We start from the raw sequence: 26,151 nt of genomic DNA, 5'->3' as shown, positions 1-26,151 counted from the left end.
TAAGTGTGCAACTTTTAACGGCCTTTTCGCTTGGTAACTACCAGTAGTACGGCAACTCTCCCCCCTCCCCTGTGCACTCTACTTTTTGCTGAAACATTTAATTAATAAATGAGGGGCTAAAATTTAAACTCTAAACTTTTTAATCTAAAAAACTCTAATATCATGTTAGGAAACTACCCAATCTATAAATTTAAACTTATAGATGAAAGCACTAAAAATAATCTTATATCTCTAATATGAATTTCCATGTTGTTATATAAATAAGGTTTAAAAGTGATTTAGGGTTGAGGATCATGCATGGGGAAAAAAATTGCTTTTGTGTGAATCAATTATTTTGATTTACTTTACAAAGAAATTTTGTTTCCAGCAGTAGCATTATGGTTTTAAAACCTTTTATCATTGTATATATCTTGTATGAAATGAATTGTGAATTTTTGGATTTCATTTACATAATGAGATTTGAGAGAAGTGGTGATATCGAATCAAATCAAAATAATTGATAGAATTTAGTTTTGTCTAGATTAATTTTGGTTCAATTTTCGTTTTTTTTCAATTATTTATTTTTTTTTTAATTTAATTTGAAATCAAATCGACTGTTTTAACATTTTGCAATTTATGTTTATTTTAAATTTTCTAACAATTGTTCTCGGAGTAAAAAAAATGTTTGAGGTTTAATTTATATTTACTTTAACTTTTTATTTTAGACTTTTGTTTGCATTAAAACACCATATAAAGCAAAAACCAAGAACAACAATGAATTTAAAGATGACGAAAATTTGAAAAAAAAATTAAAGAAGAGAATAATAAAAAAAAAATCTTGCATTTGGATGAAGAACTTAAAATTTGAGACTTAATTAATAAAATTATAGGTTTTTTCAATATTTATTAGAGTTACAAATTTATTTTAACATCATAAATATTTTATTTAAGTATGAAATACTTTAAATAAAATACTTTATAAAATGATTTTATTTTAATTTCACTCCAATAAAATTCTTAAGTAAAGAATAAATCAACTTTGATTCAATAATTTATACTAAAATCAAATCCAAATCCATTATTATTTTAAATTTTAAAAACTAAACAACATATATAGTAGGTGTAGTTCCAAATTGCCAACAAAATTCTACATGCTAGATTATTGATCAATTAGTTATTTTGTAACCAGTTCTTAAGATTAGTATACATTTATAAATATGGTAGAAAATTAAAGTTTAATTTTGATATAAAAATTAATTAACTCTTTCTTTTATTAATATTCAGGCAAAGCCTTGAATTATACAAGCTTTGAAGGGAGAATATATGAAATTTGTTGATTCTAATTTGCAAAAGTATAATAGAGGGGAAATGCGATGAATGATCATTTGAGCTGCATCTTGTGTATATATTATTTTTTCTAATTGGCACATCCCAGTGGTTAAAAAAAAATGCATATCACAGACTCTATTACTTATTGTTTGTCTGTCACAGAACTCAAAATTGGGAGATTACACATAGATGACCAATAACCTTTTTAGTATTGCTATTACATGCAGAGAGTTCGAGCTCTAGAAGAAGATAAATGGGACATTCCTCTTAAAGATATATGGGATGACAACGACTACAATTTCCTCAGTACCACTACAATTTACCATATTCTCACATTAATTTCAGTTTTGATTTTTATTTTGGTCTTTTTGGGTTTTATTTCTATTTTGATCAAATTTAATAGATAAATTTTTTTAAAAAAAATATTTAAAAAAAAAATGGGATTTTGACTTGAAATTGGACCAAACCAAACCTATAGATTCTAGTTTAGTTCATTGCCCATTTTGATCCATTCTCTTTGGTGATGATTTTCCTGTGACATTGCCCTATCTTATAACACTGCTCTAATATACCATTCTCTTCCTTGATCTAGATAACCCTAATGTCGAACTTCTCCAGACTATGGTGCCGAAGCTTCCTAACAATGTCGTTGAACCCAGGAGAAAACCAACCATGGAAACTAACACCATTGGAGAAACTTCATCCAGTGGAAGTGTTAAAGTTTATAAGCCAAGGAGTTTTACTTATAGAGAACTAGCAAAGGCAACAGCAGGTTTCTCCGAGACCAATATACTTGGCGAGGGTCTTTTTGGTGTAGTTTATAAGGGACTCCTACCCAGAGAAGTCAATTTTGCCATTAAAAAACTAAAAGACCTTCCAAATAAACAGCAGAAAGCAGAATTTGAGAAGAAGATTAAGGATATTAGCAGTGTGAATCACTCAAATATTGTTAACCCGATGGGGTACTGCATTGACAAAAATCTCAATAGATTGCTTGTTTTAGAGTATGTTCCCAGCAGTAAATCCTTGAAATATCATTTACATAGTGAGTCCCTTTCATGCTTCCTCGTATATATTCACACATAAGTATTTGGGCATAGCTATAAATACATGATTTTAATATCTTACAAATTGATGAGATTGTAGGAACGGAGACATTGGACTAGCCAAAAAGAATGAAAATCGCCATTGGTTCTGTAAAAGGATTGAAACATCTGCATGAAGGTTGTGAGTATAAAATTAAATTAATATATATATTCGCTGCTAATTTCTAGGTTTTATATTTTTTTTTCTGTGTTGGTGTAGATAACAATTTTTCATTAATATATTTCCTATTAAAGTTTTTTACTCTTTATATGTACAGGTAAAATCATACATGGAGATATGAAGACAAATAATATTATACTTGATAACAATTTTGAGCCGAAGGTAGAGAAATTATAAAAACTTTTATATGATTGGTTCTAATATATTCTCCATTAATTTACTAACCTTAATTTTTATTCAGGTTACAAATTTTGGACTTATCATGTTTTTCCAACCTGAGGAAACTGATGAGTAAGATTTTTTTTTTTTTAACGTCTGCAATTATGTTTTAGAGTAGTTAAAATAAAATAAAAATACAATCAAAAGCTTTAATAGAACTGTTAAGTCTTGGATATAAATTTTAATTGAAATTCATAAACAAAAGAAATAAAAATAGAGAAAGAACTCATTTATGGGCTTTTAGTCTTTTTTTCTTTATAATGCAGTTATGCAGATACATAGAATAATAAGAAAGCTTCTGAAAAATCAGATATCTACGCCTTTGGTGTAATACTTTTAAAGCTGATTACTGGTAGAAATATTAATGAGAAAGGCGGTAATATTATTAATTGGTTACGTCATTAATCTATAATATATAGTATATCTTTTGATAATTAGGTGCTTGTTTGGTATATTGTGGGTTTTATTTTTCTCTTTTGTAAAAACTTTTTCCTTTTGATTTTTGGATATTTTTGTCTAGGCTGTTATTTATCATAAAATCTAAAATATAAACATATAAGATCTAAGTTAAATCCTATTATACATTTTATGTCTTAAATTTATGATAAATCATGTATAAATAAGAATTTCTCTTAATTTATAATTTTCAATAAATGATTTTTACAAGTCATCATCTTTTCATCTTTCCATCTTTCCTTTTCTATCACTTCCAAAATTTTATGAACCATGGGAACCAAATTTTCCCATAGAAGCCCATCTCCAAATCTCCACAATTCCGTGAAGAGAAATCTCAAAACTCAAAATTAGTTTCAATCTTTTCACCAAGCCTCAATTTCACAGATTCAGAGAATAACAGAAACCCACATTAGAAAGCACAATTCTAGGGAACACAATCTTCAAAAATCAAGGTTCTGCAATCTTGTTATTACAAAGCCTATCTTTAGCAAAGAAAGATGAAATGGAAGAAGAGATGAAATGGAAGAAGACTTTATTCTTATCAAGGTTCTGCAATCTTATTATTACAAAGCCTATCTTTAGCAAAGAAAGATGAAATGGAAGAAGAGATGAAATGGAAGAAGACTTTATTCTTATCTTTCATTGACAATGAGAGATAGAGAAAGAATGGTTTTCAGAGAGTGAAAGAGGGAAGGATTATTAAGTTTAAGTTTTATTTAAAAAATATAAGTTATTAGAAATAATTAAAAAAATAATAATCTTATTAGTTGGGATTGATTATATAGATCCTTTTTTGTTATTTAGCTCTATTTGAAATCCATTCTGTCTAAATTTAGCATACATTTGCAAATATAATTGAAAAGAAAAAGTTCAATTTTGATTGAGAAAAATAATAAATATTTTCTTTTGATGAATATTCAAGCGAGGACTCGAATTGAACTAGCTATGAATGGGCGATGCACAGTTCTATTTGATTTAAAATTGCAAACTTATGACGGATCATAAATGAAGCAAATGATTTATTGTGCTGCTGCTTATGTGTATAAACCTTTAAATCTTTGCCCACAAATGAGCAAGGTAAAAATTTAGTCGTATGTTATGTTATCAATGAGCATATTCATTTCAAACTCTTTTTGCTATTAATTAATTATCTGTTAAAGAATTCAAAAAGTGGGTGATTATATATATGATAGACATATAACCTTCTTAACTTTGCTATGTCTTGCAGATAGTTGAAGCTCTTGAAGGACATATTCCTCTAAAGAATAAATGGGATGGGAATGACAACATATTCCTACACAGTTGTTTTTAAGATATTAGAAGAAATTATTTATGTGATATGTTTTAATGAATAATGTTATTAAATTATATTTAATTTGTATTGTTGTTTTATTGGTCTATATTACTTTTTTTAATCAGAAAGGATGATTTATTCATTGTGAATCGTATTATTTACATGGTTTATAATTAAAATATTTATTTGTAATTTGTGATATTTTTTGACTTTAATAGGAAAAAAATTTTATAGGTATATATTTTATTTATTAATTTATTGTTAACCATATCATTTACATGGTTAGTGAGGATTTTTAAAATTATTAATTTATTCTTTTAAATTTATTTATTTTAATATGGAAAAAACAGATTTTTAGCAAGGGACTAACGTCTCTGTCGCCAAACAGGTCGCTAAAACCCATTAACAATAAGGTCTGCAGCCGTGATTATAATGCGTCGCTAGACAAGTAGTTAGTTCAACAAATTGATTTTCAGCAACGTGGTCTGCTGAAAATATAAAGTGTTTATGCTCTAAAATTTTTGGGGGCCTGAAAATTTGTGTTGCTTTATTTTACAAAACCAAAAAGTTTAGATACTATGAAATCAAGTTCTTGTTTTTATTTTTTATTTTCAATTAGTAATTGACTTTTTCTTATTTAACTCTGATTAAAACTTAAATTTATTTTTTTTTATAATTATATCTGAATATAAAAAAAATAAAATCAAATTCTTGATTGCTTGTTATGGGACAGATTTATCGGTCTTATTAGATTTATCAAAATTTTTTTATTCTTGTTATTTATTAATAAAATTTATATTTATAAAAAAGAAAAAAGAAAAAAGAGTTCTTTGATTTGATTCTCTTTTATTTTCAATTGGTAAAAACGGAGGAAAGAGCAATTCCGATACAAATAACTGATGACAGTGCGGTGAAAGGCACGTAACAAGTAAACTATATATAACCCTTTTTTTTTTTAATTCTAGAACTGTAATTTTTCTTTTTTTTTTGAATGTATTGTTTAATAGAAAATTTTATATAAATTAAATAAAGAAATTAAAGTGTAAATAAAATAAAAATATAAAAATTAATGTATTTTTTAAAATAAAATAATTAAATAATTAATTTTATTAAAATAAAAAAATTAAATTATAATTTTTCCTATAAATAAGTCTTATTGAGGAGAAGTTGGGCACGGCACTTACCTTAGACTACTTGATTACTTGATCAATAGCCTGTCAAACTTGACTGTCATCACAAGAAACAGCTAAGATCAGACCTAAGTTAATAATGAATCTCATTAGAATTCAACTAAATAAGCCCCAATTTTTGAGCTAACTAAAATGGGCGTGGCCCCTCCACTAAGCTAGACTTTCATCAACACATACATAAGGCCAGACGTACGGTTCAATTAAAAAATTGAAATAGCGTACCAGAGTCGTGAGAGCTCGTCGTCCAATGGAGTTTCCCAATCCAAATTAATTTATGAGAAACTTATTTAATTAGGGCGTCTCCTCCGCCAATCCAATGACTTTCGTTGTCCTATTGACAAGGGGAGCTCCTTTCCTCGTCTGATTATTCTCCCACGATCGGGTGGTGTACATAGTTCATTTTGCGTTCCTTGGCAATTTGGGCATTGGAGAAGAGTCTTCCGTTGTGATGTAATGGTTCTGTTTACCATGTTTTTCTCTTCTGAGGGTGGTAGATCCATCACTAATTTAGTGAAAAATTTGCATAACTGCCCCACCACTCATTGCGACCAGCTAATCAATCCTGCGGTGCCATTTGACTTTTGTGGCCTCAAGGTTTCAGCTGACTTAGCTTTGGCTGTGTTTCCGTTGGTTTTGTTGGTTTTTTTTTTTTTTTTGTCGTAAGCTATGCACTTTGTAACTGAGTTTTTTTCTTTTTTGGAGTGATCCATATATATATAATGGAGTTTACTGGGTGAATTTTTATGTGGTGGAGGTTACATTTTATTTTCCATAAAAAAAAAGATCCGTGCTCACAAAATTATCTTATTTAAAACTAAAATTAATTGATAAATTTAATATTTAATCCATATATTGCGATACTTAGATAGAGAATGTTCAGTATTCATTAAATTAACATTTAAAAAATAATATATCTCCATCGAAGAGGCGAGAAATCAGGCGCAAATGCCGGAACGCGGAGAAAGAGAAATTATTATCATTTTTTTTTTTGTGCTATATGGGCTCAAGAAATTATAGGAAATTTCGCCACTCCACTTTACAGCTGTATAATTATAAGAAATTATTGGAATCCATTGCCAATTTGCCATCATGATCATGTGCCCATGTCGGTTCCCATTTTTAATTTTTAAACAGCAACTTGGATTCCAAGATAAAAAAAAATCGTAACAACCCCACCCTTCTACTTTATTAGCCTCCAACTGTACATAAAATTAATCGTGATATATATATATATATATATATATATATATATATATATATATATATATATATTCAGATTTAATTATAAAAATTAATTAAAAATGATTGACTTTTGACGGTGAAATTCCATTTCAATAGCCTGTAAATTAATTAAAGGGCTAATATTTGCCTCTAATTAGAGCCAATGATCAAGTGAAAAATGGTAAAGAAAATAGTTAAATAGTCTATGGACCTACATATAATTAAGCATTAAAGGTGTGCAGTTTTGGATTCTAATTTGATTTTTTATAAGAATTAAAATTAAAATTAATAATTGAATTAAAACACATATGGATAGTTTAAAAAAAAAATTATACTAAAATGAAAATTTAGTGTTATCAATTATAGTTAACAACGAAAAACTGAATTAATTTAAATTTCAAGTGATATTAATATAAAAAATTATATAAATAATTATTGTGTTTAATAAATATAAAAATAAAATTAAAAAAATTAATATATTTTATTTTTTTAAAACAACGGAAAATTATAAATGAAATAATTTCTGAGAAACAACCTGTAAAAGTGGACACGAAAGTCAACTGAGAATAAATGGTATAGGAGACTTTTGACGCTTATTTTATCCACTCTCTCTAATAAACAACAATATTTTTTTTTGTAAGTAATTTATTTTATTAATAAAAAAATTTGAAAAAAATTAACATGAGAACATTCAGCTAATTCAGGTCATCATGGACAACAACATTCAAATATTAAATTTAATTAAAATGATATTATGAAAACATGACTGTTATTTTTTAACTTAAAATATGGCTAACATTGCCATGGATTTATTATGAGTGCTGCATTAAATCATTATTTAGGCCCATAAGCCGTTGACTGTATATTACTTGCAAGAACCTTTCTGCCCCGATATTGTCACCGGCTTTTGTTGTAGTGGTCGTGGTGGTGTATATAATTCTAGCGACTCTGCAATTTCTGATGCTCCATACAGAATGAACGGGGCAGATCGCCGCAATGAAACTAAAGGTATTAATTGTTGTAGCTGACATTGTATGATGAGTGCAAATAGTAATAGTGCCATGGAACTTGTATTTATGCTCCTCCATGATAAAATTGATCCTCCTTTTTTTAATGTCCATGAAAGAATCATTTGATTTCTTATTACGATGTTGGATGGTTGTATATATGTATATATATAGGCACATATTTCTTTCTCAACTAACTAGTCGAGGCCTTTTGTTAATTATTTGCTTACTAAGTACAGATCCGAGTGAATCTAGCTCATCCCCTGAGGAGAATCGAAGTCTTGCATCTGCGTCTGAGAATTATAAAGATATTGGGCTGAGGCAATATTCATATGATCAACTAGCAGAGGCAACTCATCGTTTCTCCAACAACTACCTACTTGGCGAGGGTGGTTTTGGTCAAGTTTATGAGGGATCCCTAGATGGTACAACCCGTGCTATTAAGAAACTTAAAAATCTTGTTGATGAACAGTCGGAAGAAAATTTTGAGAAAGAGATCATGATCATTAGCAAGCTCAGTCACAAAAATCTTGTTCAGCTGATTGGTTACTGCATTGAAGATGCAAATAGATTGCTTGTTTTTGAGTATTTTCCCAATAAGTCCTTGAGATCTAAATTACATGGTGAGTCCTTTTTCTTGCCCTCATATATATTCATATGCACATATAATAAATCTGACATATTAATACCTTACAAATAAGAAAATGGTATCGTAGGAAGAGAGATTTTGGACTGGCAAAAAAGAATGAAGATTGCCATAGGCTCTGCAAGAGGATTGAGATACCTGCATGAAGAATGTGAGTATATAATTGAATATATTCATTCACTGCTTGCTAAGCTTTTTAGCCACTGAGGCTTAATATACTTTTCCTTTTCATTTTGTTGTTAATTTATTTCCTCTCAAAATTTTATTGTGCTCGTATCTCTTTCAGGTGAACCTAGAATCATACATCTAGATATTAAACCAGATAACATTCTTCTTGATAATGAATTTGAACCAAAGGTAAGATAATTTATATCAGTTGAGTGAGTCTGTAGTGAAAAAATCGAGGTAGGCTCATCTGCCTGTGGGCTGGTGTGCGTGAGTCTCTAGCAAAAAAATAGAAGTAGAGCCATCTGCCAATGGGCTAGTCTTTTAGGGTCCCACATCGATTGTGGAGTGTATATGAATGTGGATTATATGAGAATAAGACTCTATTAAAATTGTCATAATTTTAATAGTAATCTATTTTCGTTACTAACTAGTGTGTACGTGTGTTTTGTCTTCAACAAAAAAAAATTATATATATATAAAACAAGTCAAACTTTTTCTTGAAATTGCCACGTCACACTTAGTTTTGGCTTGCTAATTATATTATAACCTTTGTCTTTAATGTTATTATATTAATATTTTACTTTTCTTCTAATCACTTAAATTATATTTAACATTAATACATATCTTAACATATATAATTAATTAAAAAAATAATTATTTTTATCATAATATTGATTATCATTCAATTATTATGTTGTTATTGTTCTTGTTTTTCTTATTCTTAAAAATTAAAAATAATTTAATTTAGTATTATAATTTAATTTGAATAATTACCGTCTCTTTTAAAAGATTTTTTTATCAGTTATTTCAAAATAATAATAATAATAATAATAATAATAATAATCCCATGGTTTTGAGACAATGGCCAATGGATGATTAGTCATAGCCACAGAATTGGACATTTGCCACCGAAACATATGCCAACAACATATGTTTTTAAAGCTAATCGGCCAATTATAATGGCCAAATTTAATAGGTAACCTTTTTAATTAAAGTTTTTATTGATGAAATTAAATTTAGATTTGAATTTTCTTCTTTAATTGAGGAAGTAGCTACACCTATTATATATAATCTACTTCAATCATTTTGTTTAGGTTGCAGATTTTGGACTTGCCCTATATTTTTCGGATGCTGCTACTCACGTCTCCAAAACAACAAATAAGGGAACCCAAGTGTAAGTGCATATATATATATATAGTTGAGGCGAATTGAATTAAAAGTTAAATATTTATTATAATTGATAATTATATTCAAACATTTTAATTTTGAATCAAATATTTTAAAATTTAAGATTAGTAGAAATTGTATCCAATATTCCACTTTTAAAATAAAATTGAGAAATTTTGATTTTTTGTCCATATTAACTTTCAACCATTGTTGAATTTGATCAAATTAGCATATGTTTTGCATTTCAGGTGGGAAAAAAAAATCAATTTCCTTAAATTGATTTTTGGTTGAAGTTTGAGATCTTAAAATTAAAATGTTTAAATATAATTATCAATCAACTTTTTGGTCCAAATGATCTTTAGTTAACTATATTACGATTGTTATTATTATTTAATTTTTTAAGTGCCATTATGGTCTACTTTTAAAATAGTTAAAAAAATAAAATATGAATGAAAACAGAGAAAAAAAAAAAAAAGGAAATGAGGCATTATTTAGTGAATAAGAATTTAATTTCTTAAACAAAAAATCTTAACATGAATTTTTATAATGCTTATTCAATTGTAGTTATGCAGATCCAATGACAACAAAAGTTGGAAAGTATTCTGATAAGTCAGATATCTACTCTTTTGGTGTTATGCTTTTAGAGCTAATTACAGGGAGAAAACCCATGAATGAGAGAAAATCCATGGATAAAAGCAGCGACATTATTGGTTGGGTATGGCTCTATTAGTCTGTAGTAGTGTGATATAAAAGTTGTGATATTTAGTACATAACTAAAATATAATAGAAAGTTATTTAAGATACAAAACTCACCATTATTAAAATAAAGCTTTTTTCCCTAACCAATCCCCAAAAAGAAAGATAAAAACTCATTTGGTATTAAGTTAAATACAAATTCACATGTAACTTTCATTGATCACCCATTTTATATTTAATAAAAGAAAATAAAACTTTGCATAAAATTTCTTATTTGATGTAAATAAATTTGAACTTGACATTTGATATAAATATGACTTAACAAATACTTTTTAATTTATCAATGTCTTGTAGGCAAATCCTCGAATTAAAAAAGCTTTGACCGGAGAATATACAGATTTTGTAGATCTCAAATTGTCAACATTTAACTATGAAGAAATGCATCGAATGATTTCTTGTGCTAAAGCTTGTATAAATAAATCTCCAAATTTTCGTCCATCAATGAAAAAGGTAAAAATTCTTTCATATATTATGTTAGTAATTGATATATATTAATAAATTTTATCTGATAATATTAAAGTCCGTAGAAAAAAAAACCAATAAAAAAGCCAAATAAATAGATTACACATTCCAAATTCTATTTTCAATTAATTTTGTGCAAGCTTTTTTGTCTGAATTTTGCGCAAGCTTTGAGAGATTACATAGTTGACTTATAATAGTTTCATCATTGCTATGCCATGTAGGTACTTCTAGCTCTTGAAGGGAATTTGCCTCTAGAGAATTTATGCGATGAGAAAAACGACAACAAGTGGCGATGGCCGCGTGCTGCATATGAAGGTCCTTTCTTATGAAAACTGCAATATCATTTTTAAAATGTCAATTCATTTTCTTTATCGATATCTTTACTAAATAACTTAATGACAAAGTGAGAGTAACTTTTATTTTTTAAAAAGAAAAATCCTAATATATATATATATTTTATCAAAATGGTAAAATAAGTTTAATCCAATGCAATTCGGTCTTTATGATATTATTTTTTTTATCAACTTTAATTCTTTAATTCGATTTAAAAAATTAGAAATGCATACAATCCTAAATTAAAAATTTATTAAAGAGAATAGGTAAGAAAAGGGATGAATAATGATGATGATATTTATCTAATTAATTAATATATTAATATTACTTTTTTTTTTATAGAATTCCTCTATTAATGTAAAAGATAAATAAGCAATAGTGATTACATTATCATAAAAGAAGTATATCAATTTGTTTGCACAAACGGTATATCTATTTCCGTCTCTCATCCCAAGCTAGTGTTGTAACAGCACACACGGAAGAAATCTCGCCGGCACCCATGGGTGGCTCTTTCTTGACCGGGTTGTTCAATAGGATGAGAAACGCTAATCGCCAACCCAAAGGAGGTGAGGTGTATATATATATATATATATATATATATATTGGTGTTGGCTAGATTTATTTATTACCCTTTATTTATTTTCAATAAAATTTATATTTATCAAAAAAAAAAAAGTTCTTGATTTTGATTCTATTTTATTTTCAATTAGTAAAAAAAGAAGAGGAAGGAGCTATTCCAACGCAAGCAACTAATGTCGACGACACGCAGGAAGGTATCATTTACAACGAAAATTTAGGTTAGACAAATTATAGTTCTAAAATAATTATTATTTATATTTACTATAAGTTACTATTTATAGAAGAAATACATTGATTTAGTAAATTCAAAATAATCGTGTGCAAAAACATGTATCAAATTGCTTATCCAAAAAAAAATGCATCAAGTGATTTAGTTAGTATTAACTAAAAAAAGTATGTTTAGAGTTGATTAATTAAATATATTATTGATTTAATGGGTACGATAAATGATTTTATAAGTATTGATATAAAAGAATATTTATCTCAGGTTTTGTTTTCTTGGTACCTTTGGTTGACCTTAAACTTGTTCTCCCTTTCAAGGTTTCCTGGCTGTCTATGAATAAAATTTGTTGCCTATGAAATATATATACTAAGAATAGAAAATTTTAGAATATTTATGTTTATTCTTGTGTTTTGTGATGCCACTTGAGTAACCATTTGATCCAGGTGTTGTGAGGTATACTTTTGAAGCACTAGCAAACGCAACTGATGATTTCAAAATCAATAACCGCGTTGGTATGGGTTCTTCTGGTGAAATTTATAAGGGAACACTTCCAAATGGTAAAGTCGTTGCAATTAAGAAGCTTAGACGTCATTTTGATATGGATAGAGAGGAAATTGCGCAACTTCAATTTGAAAATGAGGTTAAAAGTTTTAGCCGCATCCGTCACCGGAATATTGTGAAGTTGGTAGGGTATTGCGGTGATAAAGCTGATAGATTGCTTGTTTATGAGTTTGTTTCCAACAATTCGTTGGAAGTTAATTTACATGGTGAGTACTTTTCTAATTTTAATTTACTATTAAATTTTATGAGTGCATGATGATCATCGGTGTTACACATGCAAATCAGGTTAGGCTGATTAGAGTTGTTGAAAAGATGAAGTATTTGCTCCTTTAATTTATAAATATTTACAAAAAGATCATAAATGATGAAGCTATATTGTTTCCTTACAGGGAAGGTAAAAAATACTATCATTTGGTCAATCAGAATGAAAATTGCCTTGGGTATCGCAAAAGGATTGGCATATTTGCACGAGGACTGTGAGTATTTGGCTTTTATTTTATTTTTTTCCATTTTATAGTATTGATCTCTTGAATTTCACATTCCTTTCACATATTTTTAGGTGCACCCAGACTCATTCATCGAGATATTAAAAATAGTAATATTTTTCTAGATGATAATTTTGATCCAAAGGTATGTATGTATGAGTTATATATCAAATTTTGGTGAATTAATTATAAGTAACGTCAATCACAAATGATTGGCCTTTGATCACTCACTGCAGCCACTAAAAAAAAAATCCTTAATTAATTAACACATGCAGTGAAATCGTGGTTTAAAATATAAAATTACAATTTTAAAAGATGATAGCAAATTATTTCGTTCAACTTGTTTCGTTTTCAATTTAAATTAAATGACATTTACTTCTATAAATGTACTTCCAGCTATCATTTGTTTTTTTTATTCCTTCAGATCGGAGATTTTGGAATTTCCAAAGATTTTGCAGATTATGCTACTCATGTTTCCACTGAACCAAGGGGAACTTATGGGTAATATTCTTTTTGTTTTTGTTGGCTAAATTTCCATTCTCAGAGAAAATTTGTTGAATAGGTTGTTCTCATGCACACTTTCTTTAAGTGCAGTTATGCCCCTCCTGAGTATTTCAAAATTGGCGAAAGTAGGAATCTTACTGATAAGTCCGACGTCTTTTCCTTCGGCATTGTTCTTTTGGAGCTAATTACAGGGAAAAAAGCCTGTGTTAAAAAGAAAAGCAAGCGATATATTTACTTGGCTGTTTGGGTACGTAACTTTTTTTTTTTTCCATTCAAGCTACTCTAAACAGTAAACTAATTCTTAGTTACAAATCTTTCCCTTAAGAAAAAAAAGAATATTGTTTGAATCTACATAATTATGTCAATTGGCGATAAAATTGTTTTCCTCGTTAATCCTTTTAAATATAAAATATTAATTAATTTTAGAAAATATTTATATCTTTTTTAACAATTGATAAACAAAAATTTTAATTTTAACAAGAAAATTAAAAATTTAATAAATATATTTTTTCCTTTTTTTCCTATTAAAACGCTTAACCTTTGTGCATTGATTTTGATTATTCACAGGCAATGCCTCTACTCAAACAAATTTTGGAGTCCGACAAACAAGATTTGGGCACAGCAAATTGTGAAAGTCTTTTTGATTCTAAATTATATAAAAAATACAATAAAGATGAAATGATTCGGATAATTTATTGTGCAACAGCTTGTATATATAAACCTGTAAAGTTACGCCCACAAATAAGCAAGGTAAATTCACAACTTCGAAGTAGATTTTTTATTTTTGTTTTTGAGTTCTATATGTCCTATCTGCCTTACATTTAGACTAGCAAGATATTCATTATATGCAAGGTTGATTTTATATATATATATATATATATTCAAATTATATTATACATAATTTATTTGTAAATCGTTGTATTATTTTAAGTTGTGTTACACAAGATTTTCAACACCAAAGATAATATATAAATACAAAAACCAATAAATAAATATAACATAATTAAGTATACACAATCTCGATCTCAAGCATGTGCATGGTGACTATAATTAAAAAATGATTTAATATTAATTATTTTCTTACTGTTAATTATGATCCTAATATAATACTTATCCTTTGCACATGATTATTGATAAATTTTTATGTTATTTATATTTTTAAGGAACTTGTTATTTATAATTTTAGTATTAAATTTATGTTATACTTGTTTGATTTCGATTATTTATTAGAGAGAGTTTTTTTAATATATTTTTACAATGAAATATTTTGCATTTTATTTTTAATTACTTTTATTGTGTTTACATATTTAATTAAATGCATACTTATATTTTTGTTATATTCTATCTATTTAATTTCTTATCAAGTATTATTATTTTACATATCTACAGTACATTTTTCTCATTATTAATTTTTTTGTTCATCTCTCTTTCTCTCTCAAACTTCAAGGATTTTGATTACTTAAGAGAAATTATGATCATCTCTATGGTCATTGATTTTTATTAAAGTGTTGGCACAAATTTTTAATTAAAAATATTTGAAATATAAGATTTAAAAATCTAGTATATATGTAAAAATGAGTTGATAATTTTATATGTTAACTAATAATTCCATATGTGATTGCGTGCTTTGTGATGCAGATAGTTGAAGTACTTAAAGGAAATATGGAACCGAAGAATATATGGGTCAGAAATGATAACAAATACCTATACGAAGGGTCACCATATGCTCCATTACCTTATGAAACCTCAGACTCTTAAAGCCAATTTGGGTTTTTTTTTTTTTTTTTTTTTTTTTTTTTTTTTAATAAGCCTATTTGGTACTGGTATTGTGAATTAACCTCACTTTAAAAAAAAAATCTTGTGAGCTCCTATTTATTTTTTGTATCAATTTTTTTATACTATTTACTACGTGGTAATAATAATAATAATGCTGCGGTTTATAGAAATTTCTTGCGAGTATAGACTTGCAAAACAAAAAATAAAAGGGTCAGAGGTCCACCAAGCATGGACTCGGTGAGGACCTCCAATGCTCAAGTTAGAGCTGATATGAGAAAATAGTGTATTAAATTGATTAGGGAGAAGAATGTTGTCCCAAAACAGTCCAAGAGGGGGGGGTGAATTGGACTTTACAAATTTTCAGCCCTTACTTGTAGCCTAATGAAAAATTGTGGTTTTGTTCAACTAGGTGCTCTTTTATGTATTGTGAAAGTGATTTATGTTTCAATAATGTGTCCCTAAATTTCAGTTCAAGCTTCAATCAATATTTACAGCAATTTTTGACATAATATGCATCACAAGATATTCAATCAATTTCTTAACCTACTCAATATATCTTCAAGTATATCAACTCAATCTATTCAATCAATCATTCAATATCATGCATAGAAATTAAATTACATAAAAGTAAAGAGATTAAGGTTAGAGAGATCAAATACAATGATTTTATATAGTTCAGCTTAACTAGCCTACATCCACTCTCTCAAAGAACCCTCTTTGAGTCTTCTCTCCATTATTTGCTCTTTTAAAGGCAAGAGACCAAAAGCCCTTTACAACTTTTTCAAGACCAAGCTTTTACCAAGGTAGCTTGAACCCTTGACAAGTGCTATCTCAAGCACTCACACTCTTAAGCTTCAATAGGTGCTTGTTCAACCTTTCTTAAGTGCAATTTAATTTTTTAACACTCACTCTTACTCAATATAAATCAAACTATAAAGAAGAGATGAGTTAATTTGCCAATGGTAGCTCAAATACTTTAAAGCTCTTGAATGAAAGAAATAAATGAAAAATCAAGATTAGAGTGCAATTGTAAGCTTTCATCAAGTGTAAAATGAAGTAAAGAAGGTGTATTTATAGTCCCAAATCATTTTAAACCGTTTGAAACCTTTTTGGAATGTTATACACTCTGTTCTAGGTAAAATAGCCTTTATTTTGTCTTTTTTTGCGAAGTTAAGCAAATCTGATCATATAGCAAACTAATGAAATTTTGGCGACAGTAGTAAACTAGTTAGCAAATTAGTGTTTTCGCAAACACATTAGCAAACCAATATTTTAGCAAACAAGTTAGCAAACTAATTTACCAGATGCCTGTTTCAAATTGTAATCTTTAAAAATCTAATTTAGACCTTAAAAATATATATTCCAATAGCAATAACCAAGGTCATGATGAAAGAAAATTTTATAAAGTAATTGAAAGAAAAATTTAATTTTGAGCTCCATTTGACTAAACTTTCATCTATTCTTTTTACACAAGTCCTAAGACTCAATTTCTAACTCTATGACTTTCATACCTTTACTTTGAATCTTGGCTTTCATAATCTTGTTCTTTTTTAACTTGGATTCATCTTGAGATGCCTTTGAGTGTTCTTCTTCTTTAGATGCAATTTCAAAGATTCTTCATGAATAAGAAAAAGAATCTACACATCACTTAAAATTGAGTTAGATAGATTCTATTTGAGTTCTGTTATCATCAAAATCGATGCTCATTTTGAGCTACACGGGGTCAACAATCTCCCCCTTTTTGATGATGACAAAACTTAATTGAATCATCAATCAAGAATAAATAAAAGTGTGCGTAAGTTTATGTATAACCAAGCAAGTTAGTATGCGGAAAATACTCCCCCTAAATATATGCACACAAGTTCCAAAAAAATAAAAGTATTATCAACTATACAAAACTTCCCCTGAATTTATGCTACAAAGCATGTTCATCAGATATTCACAATTTTAATATGCAAAATGTTAAACTTAATAATTTGCACATAAACATACTTCCATTTTCAAAGTATAAGCACATATCCATTTTCCCCAAAACAAAAGCACACATCCATTCCATTCTCCCCCTTTTTGTCATCATCTAAAAAGGAAACAGGAGATATTAATCCAAAAAGAATCAAGTTAGCACAAACTTAAAATCAGTAAAGTAAACAGTAGCAAACTGAAAGAGCATTCAACAACAGTAGTAAACATACTAGTAAACTAAAAATGCAGATAGGAAACTAAAAATGCAGATTCTTTTCTAATCATTAAGTCTTTTGCTCCTTCGAATAGCTTTGGAAGGCACCATCTTCTTCCTAAAAGGTTTAGCAGTAGGTGGCTGAGAAACTTGGTCACCCAAAGGCTCATGCTCCTGTGGCTCATCCTCATTAGATGGGGTTTGAAGGGCAGCAGCCAGTGTCTGATATGGATTGGACACCATAGACTTAACTCTTTTCTTGCTCTTCTTGGCCTGAGGTGCTTCAGCTGTAGAAGGTTTAGGTGGAGCACTGTTACATTCATTTCATATAAGCATTTTAGGGTAGTTTTGCATCCATTTTGCCCTTATATTTAGTATATTTTATGTTTTTAGTTTTATTTTAGCTTATTTGTTAACTTTAGATACTTTATATTTGATTTTTGTAATTTTGTTATTTTTGATAGGATTTTGTGGCAAATCGAAGATCAATGAATGCATTAGGAAGTGATTTGAAGAAATTTGGAATTCTTTAATCATGGAGGAAAGTTGAAGAAATCAAGCTTTGAAAGAGCAAGTTAGCCGAAATTTGCTTAAGACTTTACTTATAATGTTGCATAGGGTATGTCATATAAGCTTAACCTTAAGCCTGTTCAAGCTGAAAGTCAAGCACGACTTAAATCCTACACATTCAAGCTTTTACTCCACAACTTGCCGAGAATTGCTTAAGATCCTGCTTAGGGTAAAGCGGCAGTGCTTAAGGTGCAACACAAGTCAAGCTGGAAGTCAAGCATGAGCAGAAAAGTCCATTTTACTCCAAGTCTGCCGAGATTTGCTGAGGGTCTGCTTAACCTTAAGCAGACAGTGCAACCAGAGGCTGAAATTTGCTAAGAAGCTGCTTAGGGTTAAGCCGTACCCTAAGCAGACTGCCAAAACGTGAATAATGCTGCTGACTTGGATAATTTTATACCTCATTTCCTATCCACTCCTTGGCTCTTATTTACTTTTAGGGCAACTTTTTGGGACCATATAAATTCATCATTTTCTAGTTTTTGCCACAAAAGGAAACGGAAAAAGAAACAAAAAGAAAAGAAATATAAATAGAGAGAGAGAGAAAACGCCATTTCTCTTGGGGAGGAGCTGCTGCAACCATTTTTTGGAGCTCTATAAACTAGAGTTTTGGGTTCTTCTACCTGGGTTTTTCTATTTTAGCCCTCTTATCATGTTTTTCTTTACTTTTCCATCAATCATTCTTGTAAAAACCATTATGAGTAAGTAAACTCTTTAGATTTCAGAGTTGGGAAATATGTTTTAGATTAATTTGTGGATTTGGACTGGTTATTCCTTATTTTACATAAATACGAGCTTTGATTCCTTCCTTGTGTGCTTGATTTACTTACCTAATGTTGGTACCCATTGGGTATTGTGTTATTCTTTGATTGAAGGACCGAAAGGTGAAAGTCATTGATAGATAATCAAGAATTGGAACTTAAAATCACCTAGATTTAGAAATAAACTAGGATTTTAAGAGGAATTAATTATTGGTTACAAAACTTAATGGATTTTAAAGTAATCAAATAACATACGAAAGTAGGTTTGGTTATTTTAGAACACACTTTGGTTTGCTTGAAAAATATATCAAAGGAATTTAGAATCAATTTCCTTCAAACTCTATTTTTCCCTTAAAATTGGAATACCCAAGACAAATCTCAATTAATTTATGCATAAACCCCCAACTCTGGAATCACTTTTAACATAATTAGACTTTGATTTAAATTACCCATTATTAATTTAGTTTAATTGTAAATCATATTTAGAATTTATTTGTTTGCTCTTTACCCATTCCTATTAGATTAATCAATTTACCTTGCTTATTTACATTTACCATTTATTCATCAATCATTAGCCCAAATAATCGCTTCATTCATAGTTTGGTACTCAAACGGTAAATCCTCATGGGAACGATACTTGATTCATCACTTTATTACTTGAGACGAACCGTATACTTGCGGATACGCCCACCAAGTTTTTGGCGCCGTTGCCAGGGATTTGATTTTTATTTGATATTGAACAATTGTTTGTTTGGTTAATTTGGGCATTTTATTTTATTTTCTTTTTACCATTTTACTTTGAGAATTTGTTTATTTTGTTTTTCAGGTGCTTTATTTTATGAGAAGGACAAAAAGTGAAGAAATCAATTTATTCTTTGATCCAGAAATAGAAAAGATAGCAAAAGCTTTAAGAGCAAAATCTAAGAGGAGAAAAGCTCAAATTAAAGCTCAACAACAATAAGAAAGAGCGTAAGAGCAAGAACAATTACAAGAAGAAATGGCTAACAACAATAACAACCGCTCTGTGAAGGATCATGCCTATCCTAACATTGGGGATTTCATGCCAAGTATCACAAGACCAAGAGTAGAAGCTAATAATTTTGAACTGAAGCCTGCACTCTGTCAGATGGTACAACAATCACAATTTGGGGAAAGTCCAAGTGAAAGTCCACATGTGCATCTAGCACACTTTTCTTGAGATCAGTGATATGTTGAAGATAAATGGAGTTTCTGATGATGCAATTTGACTCAGATTATTTCCTTTTTCTTTGAAGGACCGAGCTAGAGAGTGGTTACATTCTTTGCCACCAGGTTTTATCACAACATGGGATGAACTTTCTCAAGCATTTTTAGCTCAATATTTTCCACCAAGCAAGACAGCTAAGTTGAGAAATGAGCTGACTTCTTTTAAACCTAGAGATGATGAGAGCTTGTAGGAAGCATGGGAGAGGTACAAGGATTTGCAAAGGAGATGTCCACATCATGGGATTCCTAAGTGGATGCTTGTTCAACACTTTTACAATGGAGTTTCACCAGCTATTAGAAGTACAATTGATGCATCTTCTGGAGGTGATCTTATGGAGAAATCTGAAGATGAAACTTTTTCTGCTCTAGATAAAATTGCTTATAACAACTACCAATGGAGTTGTGAGAGGAATGAGATCAAGAAACCAGCTGGTATGTTTGAGCTTGATGCCATGAATATGATTAACGCTAAGTTTGATGCTTTGACAAGAAAAATGGACAAGCTAAGCATGAAAGTAGATTCTTCAGCTGGAGGTTCTAGTAATTCAGTAGAAGTTGGAGCTGCAAATGTCAATTGTGCAGCTGATTTTTCTACACTTAATCAAGATTTTTCAAGTGAGCAAGTGGATTATGTGGGGAACTACAATCAAAGACTAGGTGGTAACCCATTTTCTGCAACTTATGATCCAGCATGGAGAAACCACCCCAATTTTTCTTGGGGAGGTAGACAAGGACAACACCAAAATTTTCAGCAACCTTCTAGGTATCAACAACATCAGAATTTTCAGCAAAATAGAGGTCCTCCTCCTGGGATTCCTAAACCTCAAAATGCACCTGCTTCACCTCTACCACAACAAGCACAACCAGACAAGACAGCTAGATTAGAAGCTATGATTGAGACTCTACTTGTGAGCCATCAAAATCAACAAGATATGATTTCTCAATTAGCATCTAAAGTAGATCAAATGGCAACACACAACAAGATATTAGAGAATCAAATAGCTCAACAGGCTAGCTCTTCAAATAGTAAAGCTTTTGGGAAGCTTCCTAGCCAACCTAAGAATCTAAAGGAGCAGTGCAATGCTGTTACTTTAAGAAGTGGAAAGGTAATAGGGGAAGAACACGAAATTGAATTAAAGTTGAAAGAAAAGAAAGATGAGTGTGAGAGTGAATCCACTTCAACTAAAGCTAAAGCTAGTAAGGAAGCAAATGAAGAGAAAGAAGATAAAAAGAAAATATAAGAGAAATATGTGCCTCCTGCACCATACAAGCCACCATTGCCCTTTCCTCAGAGGTTTCAGAAAGCACAATTAGATAAGCAGTTTGGGAAATTCCATGAAGTTTTGAAGAAGTTGTATATCAACATTCCATTCACCGATGTCATTTCTCAAATGCCTTCTTATGCTAAGTTTTTGAGGGAGATTTTATCAAATAAAAGAAGGTTGGAAGATTATGAAACTGTTGCACTTACTGAGGAGTGCAGTGCTATATTGCAGAACAAGCTCCCACCTAAGCTGAAAGATCCTGGAAGTTTTTCCATACCATGTCACATTGGAGAAACAAGTATTGAGAGAGCATTATTGACTTGGGGGCTAGTGTTAGCTTGATGCCACTTTCCATATGTGAGAAGTTAAAGGTTGGAGATCGAAAGCCCACAACTATTTCTTTGCAGTTAGCTGACAGATCTATCAAGTATCTAGTTGGGATTTTAGAGAATGTACCATTAAAAGTTGGGAAGTTTTTCATTCCAGTGGATTTTATTGTACTAGAGATGGGGAGGATGTAAGAACGCCCATCATACTTGGAAGGCCATTTTTAGCCACTGCAGGAGCTAATATAGATGTAAACAATGGGAAATTGAAGTTGACAGTGGGGGAGGAGGAAATAGAGTTTAATTTATTCCAACATTCCAAGGAACCAGTTGTGATGAATTCTTGTTATAGGGTAGATGTTATAGAGCATGATGCTGAAACTAAAGTTACTAAACTAGAGGAAAATCAAGCTATTCCAATGCAATGCAATCAGCATAAAGTGCGAAAGAAAAAGTCAGCTTCACCATCTCATTTCATTAACAATGAAGCTTCAAAAGTTAAGCTCAAGCCTCCATCAAAATCACTCAAAAGAGGAGATTCATCTAAAGTTTGTAAGAATAATCTTCAAGATATAATTGGGATTCTGAACAAAGCAACAGGTATTTTCACATATAATGGGAAAAGGTTGAAGTATAAATTCATTTCAGCACCTATTGTGAAGGGAGGTGATATTTTCCAATTCCAACCACCATGAGCTTTGAAAGGAAGGTCAAGCTTAAGACCTTAAACAAGCGCTTCTTGGGAGGCAACCCAAGCGTATCCTTTTTTTTTAGTTTATTAATTTTCTATTTCATCTCATTTTAGTTTTTACCCTCATTAAACTCAAAAGTGACATTTATTTATCTTTTGTAGGTCATTCATGAAGATTGGGCAAATTAACACTTGTAGCAAAAAAAAAGAATTGAAAGGGAGCAAGTATAAAGCAAAATTCTACACTTTATCCAGTACCTGTGAACAGTAACACTTTTAAACTCGTGCTAAATTGCTGATATTGTAATCTACTTGATAGCACATGTTTAATTTTGTGTCTTGTGTAAATTCTGTGAAATGCAACTTGAATGAGGATCAATTTTGATATTTAGAACTGATGTGAGCTTTATTAAAGTGTAAAAATAGTGTTTGTTAAGTTTTACCTGTTAGTGTATATATAGTTTTTGTAGTTAGTTAGAATTTGCATGTTTTTGTTTGAGTTACTGTTTATGTTATTGTTCACGCTACTATTTATGCTGCTTAAAAAGTTAATTTCTGTCTTTTCTGCAATTTTTGAATGTTTGGAACTTGTCTCAAATGCTACTGAAAATGTGCTTTTTGTATAAGCTTAGGAATAAGACCATTTCATTAAGTTTGCAAAAAGGTAATCACAATTAGTGCCTAATTTGAGCTAATTACCACATGCTTGTATCATGCTTGATAAGTTTATGAGAGATGATGAGCTTAAATTTTTCAATTTTGTGGTATTAATGTGTATTTAGTAATTACTGAGGGTCATGATAGCATTCCATAGCATTTGGACTATTTTTGTTAAGTAAAATCACAATTTTTCCCAAAACCTATCAAAATTTGCTGATGATGTTGCTTACCTAAAGCTGTATCCTATGCAAATTCTGCTTAACCCTAAGCAAATTTGTGCTTGACCCTAAGCAACACCAGAATCGTTAGTTCAGCAATTGCTGCATGCTTACCCTAAGTTGTACCCTAGGCAAATCTTGCTTAACCCTAAGCAAATTTGTGCAGACCCTAAGCATTACCCAGAATCTTTAATTTCAGCAATTGCTACATGCTTAACCTAAGCAACTACCCTATGCAAGTCATGCTTAACCTTAAGTAATTTTGTGCTTACCCCAGCAAAATGTCTTGTGCCACTAGTAGACCCACCAAAGACAAAGTGAACAACGATAAAGCCTTGACACAGAGCTTGAGCGATGTGATAGTTTAGTACTAGTTTTAGTTCTTCAATTCAGTTTTAGTTTCTGTTTTAGGTTTATTTTGTAATCTGTTTATTTTAATCTTCAAACTTTAGTAATAGTTGTAATACTTTGGTAATTAGTTTTTATGATTATATTTGCATTCATTTCCTTTAGTTTAGTTTATTTTATTTTATCTTCTGATATGGATATAGTTATTCTATGAATGCTTTTTAGTTTAATTCTTGATTTAACTGTTAGATCTTATTTCATTATATTTTTTTCATCTTCTTGCACATTATTTTTGTACTTTATCTTTTATTCAGTCCTAATTTTGTTGATATTGATGAGTTGCACAATTTACTTTGAGCTGCATGTTTAACATCATTTTGAGGTAACGGCTTACCCTTCTACTATTTTTGTTTATGGTATGTTGCCAATGCTTATAGTTTGTTGCCAATGCTTATGCTTTTGCTTACCCTATGCAATAGCTTAAGCAACATCTTAAGCAGTGTAAATTCATACATTTGGGATACTTTTTCACATTTTTCTCTCTAAAGCTTCATTGTTAATATCATTTTGAGCTAATTTTGAAATACTTGAGCTTATATTGATTTAATCCCCAATTGTATATATTTCATTAATTGATTAGTTTACATAATTTTGCCCATCTTTGCATTCATTTTAGACATTGAGGACAATGTTTCATTTGAGTTTGGGGGTGAGGGCAAAATTTTTGCAAAATTTTTAAAATTTTCTTTAAAATTTTCATTCATTTATTGCATTTCATTCATTCATATATAGATAATTCATGCACTTTTACATATACCACACACATGTCTATACTCATACACATACATTTGCATATAGTTTTCATATAGATTATACTTAATTTTAATTTGATTTATGCATTCATTTTAGGATCACGCATATCATAAAAATAAAATTTTACCTTGTCCTTAGAGGATTGAGAGTTGCTTTGAAAAGCAATTAAGCTTACTTTTAGAAGGGTTTGATGGATTGAAAGTTCTAGATAGGTGCAAAGTTATTAGATTCTTGCTTTAGTTTATATCTTCTTAGCCAAGGGCCACCCAATCAATTGCATTGACTTTGAGTACTTAGAGAAAACTCTAGGGTGAGAAGTAGCTAATTGATGTCTCACCAATCCTAGAACAATCTTTCTAAACCTTTCAAGGCGAAATCATAGCATGCACTTGAAAAAGAAATGATCTAGGCATTCTTTGAATTTTAAACCCATATTTTAGCCTTAGCCAACCTCACTTCAAAATTTCCCTTTGAAACTAATTTGAGCCTACATTTATCCCTCTTATTTCTTTGGAACCCACATTAATGCCTAGCCATAAACCCAAACACTTACCTATCCTCCATGAGAATAATTCTTTGAGTGGTAGATACACTTAAATAATAATAATAATAATAATAATAATAATAATAATAATAATAATAATAATAATAATAATAATAATAATAATAATAATAATAATAATAATTAGTTGGGAGAAGTGACTAAAGTAAAAAAAAAGCTAGCAAATTTGCCACCCAAGTACACAAAAAAATGAGTTTAGGGGTGAATTGAAAAGGGACAATTGTAATTCAAAGTCAATGTTATTTATATAGTCCCTCCAAAAGCTTCAAAATTATATGCTAGCATTGGTGAATAGTTGTAAAGTTCCTTCCCCCATTTTCTTCCAAAAAAAAAAAATTTGTGTGTCTTGATCTTTTAATAATTTGATTATTCTCATATTTTGTTACCCATATCCTTTCCTTGTTAGCCACATTATCACCCCTTTGGCCCCATTACAACCCTTGAAAGTCCTTTTGATCTTTTGATGGTGTTTTGCTACATTAGTGGAGATTGGAATAGGAGAATTGCCTATGGGATTGGGATATCATTAATCCATTCATTTACTTCCATCATTATTTGAGACACTTTAGTTTATGGATTACCCTATAGTCTATTTAGGCATGATTATTCTTTGTGATTGATTGGTTTAGGCTTGATGATATGGATAATTGACCCAAGGCTAAGTGGTGATAACTTTGGTGAGGATTAAACTCTTTGTATCTTGAAAGTGGGTATATAGTTTGTTGGTGGCTAAAGGTGAGCTTGAGAGTTTGGATAAGTAATTTTTATAAATTTAAGGTAAGGCACCCTAAATTGTATTAATTGTTTTAATTTGCTTGAGGACAAGCAAAGGTTTGAGTTTGGGGGAATTTGTTACATTCATTTCATATAAGCATTTTAGGGTAGTTTTGCATCCATT

At 29.8% G+C, this 26,151-nt stretch overlaps 2 protein-coding genes and 1 non-coding gene across 8 annotated transcripts; 2 read left to right on the top strand and 1 right to left on the bottom strand.

Moving 5' to 3' along the window:
• Nucleotides 1-1,929: 1,929 nt before the first annotated feature.
• Nucleotides 1,930-4,561, top strand: LOC131180697 (proline-rich receptor-like protein kinase PERK1). The gene is made up of 3 exons (XM_058148060.1): nt 1,930-2,326; nt 2,672-2,736; nt 4,478-4,561. The coding sequence occupies exons 1-3, from the start codon at nt 1,930-1,932 to the stop codon at nt 4,559-4,561; spliced, it is 546 nt and encodes a 181-aa protein (XP_058004043.1).
• Nucleotides 4,562-7,764: 3,203 nt separating this feature from the next.
• Nucleotides 7,765-15,627, top strand: LOC110652801 (proline-rich receptor-like protein kinase PERK2). 6 transcript variants are annotated; one of them, XM_058148931.1, is made up of 17 exons: nt 7,765-7,962; nt 8,201-8,584; nt 8,678-8,758; nt 8,894-8,964; nt 9,870-9,949; nt 10,507-10,657; nt 10,993-11,148; nt 11,382-11,475; nt 11,964-12,059; nt 12,204-12,266; nt 12,739-13,062; nt 13,246-13,332; nt 13,416-13,486; nt 13,766-13,842; nt 13,936-14,092; nt 14,413-14,595; nt 15,484-15,627. In XM_058148931.1, exons 1-17 carry the CDS (start codon nt 7,929-7,931, stop codon nt 15,601-15,603), a joined length of 2,229 nt encoding a protein of 742 aa, XP_058004914.1. In that variant the 5' UTR covers nt 7,765-7,928; the 3' UTR covers nt 15,604-15,627. The 6 variants fall into 6 exon arrangements, with proteins under 6 accessions (XP_058004914.1, XP_058004913.1, XP_058004915.1 ...); XM_058148930.1 differs by having other exon boundaries at nt 12,204-12,290; XM_058148932.1 differs by lacking the exon at nt 8,894-8,964 and having other exon boundaries at nt 9,877-9,949; nt 12,204-12,290.
• A 4,880-nt stretch (nt 15,628-20,507) lies between these two features.
• On the bottom strand, nt 20,508-20,614 carry LOC131181064 (small nucleolar RNA R71). The gene has a single exon (XR_009149691.1). It is a non-coding gene; the product is annotated as a small nucleolar RNA R71 (small nucleolar RNA).
• Nucleotides 20,615-26,151: the final 5,537 nt, after the last annotated feature.

This window comes from Hevea brasiliensis, chromosome 6 (assembly GCF_030052815.1).
Source record: "Hevea brasiliensis isolate MT/VB/25A 57/8 chromosome 6, ASM3005281v1, whole genome shotgun sequence".
Classification (NCBI taxonomy): domain Eukaryota; kingdom Viridiplantae; phylum Streptophyta; class Magnoliopsida; order Malpighiales; family Euphorbiaceae; genus Hevea; species Hevea brasiliensis.
The sequence above is the reverse complement of the archived record's forward strand: the minus strand, read 5'-3'. Positions and strand labels throughout refer to the sequence as shown.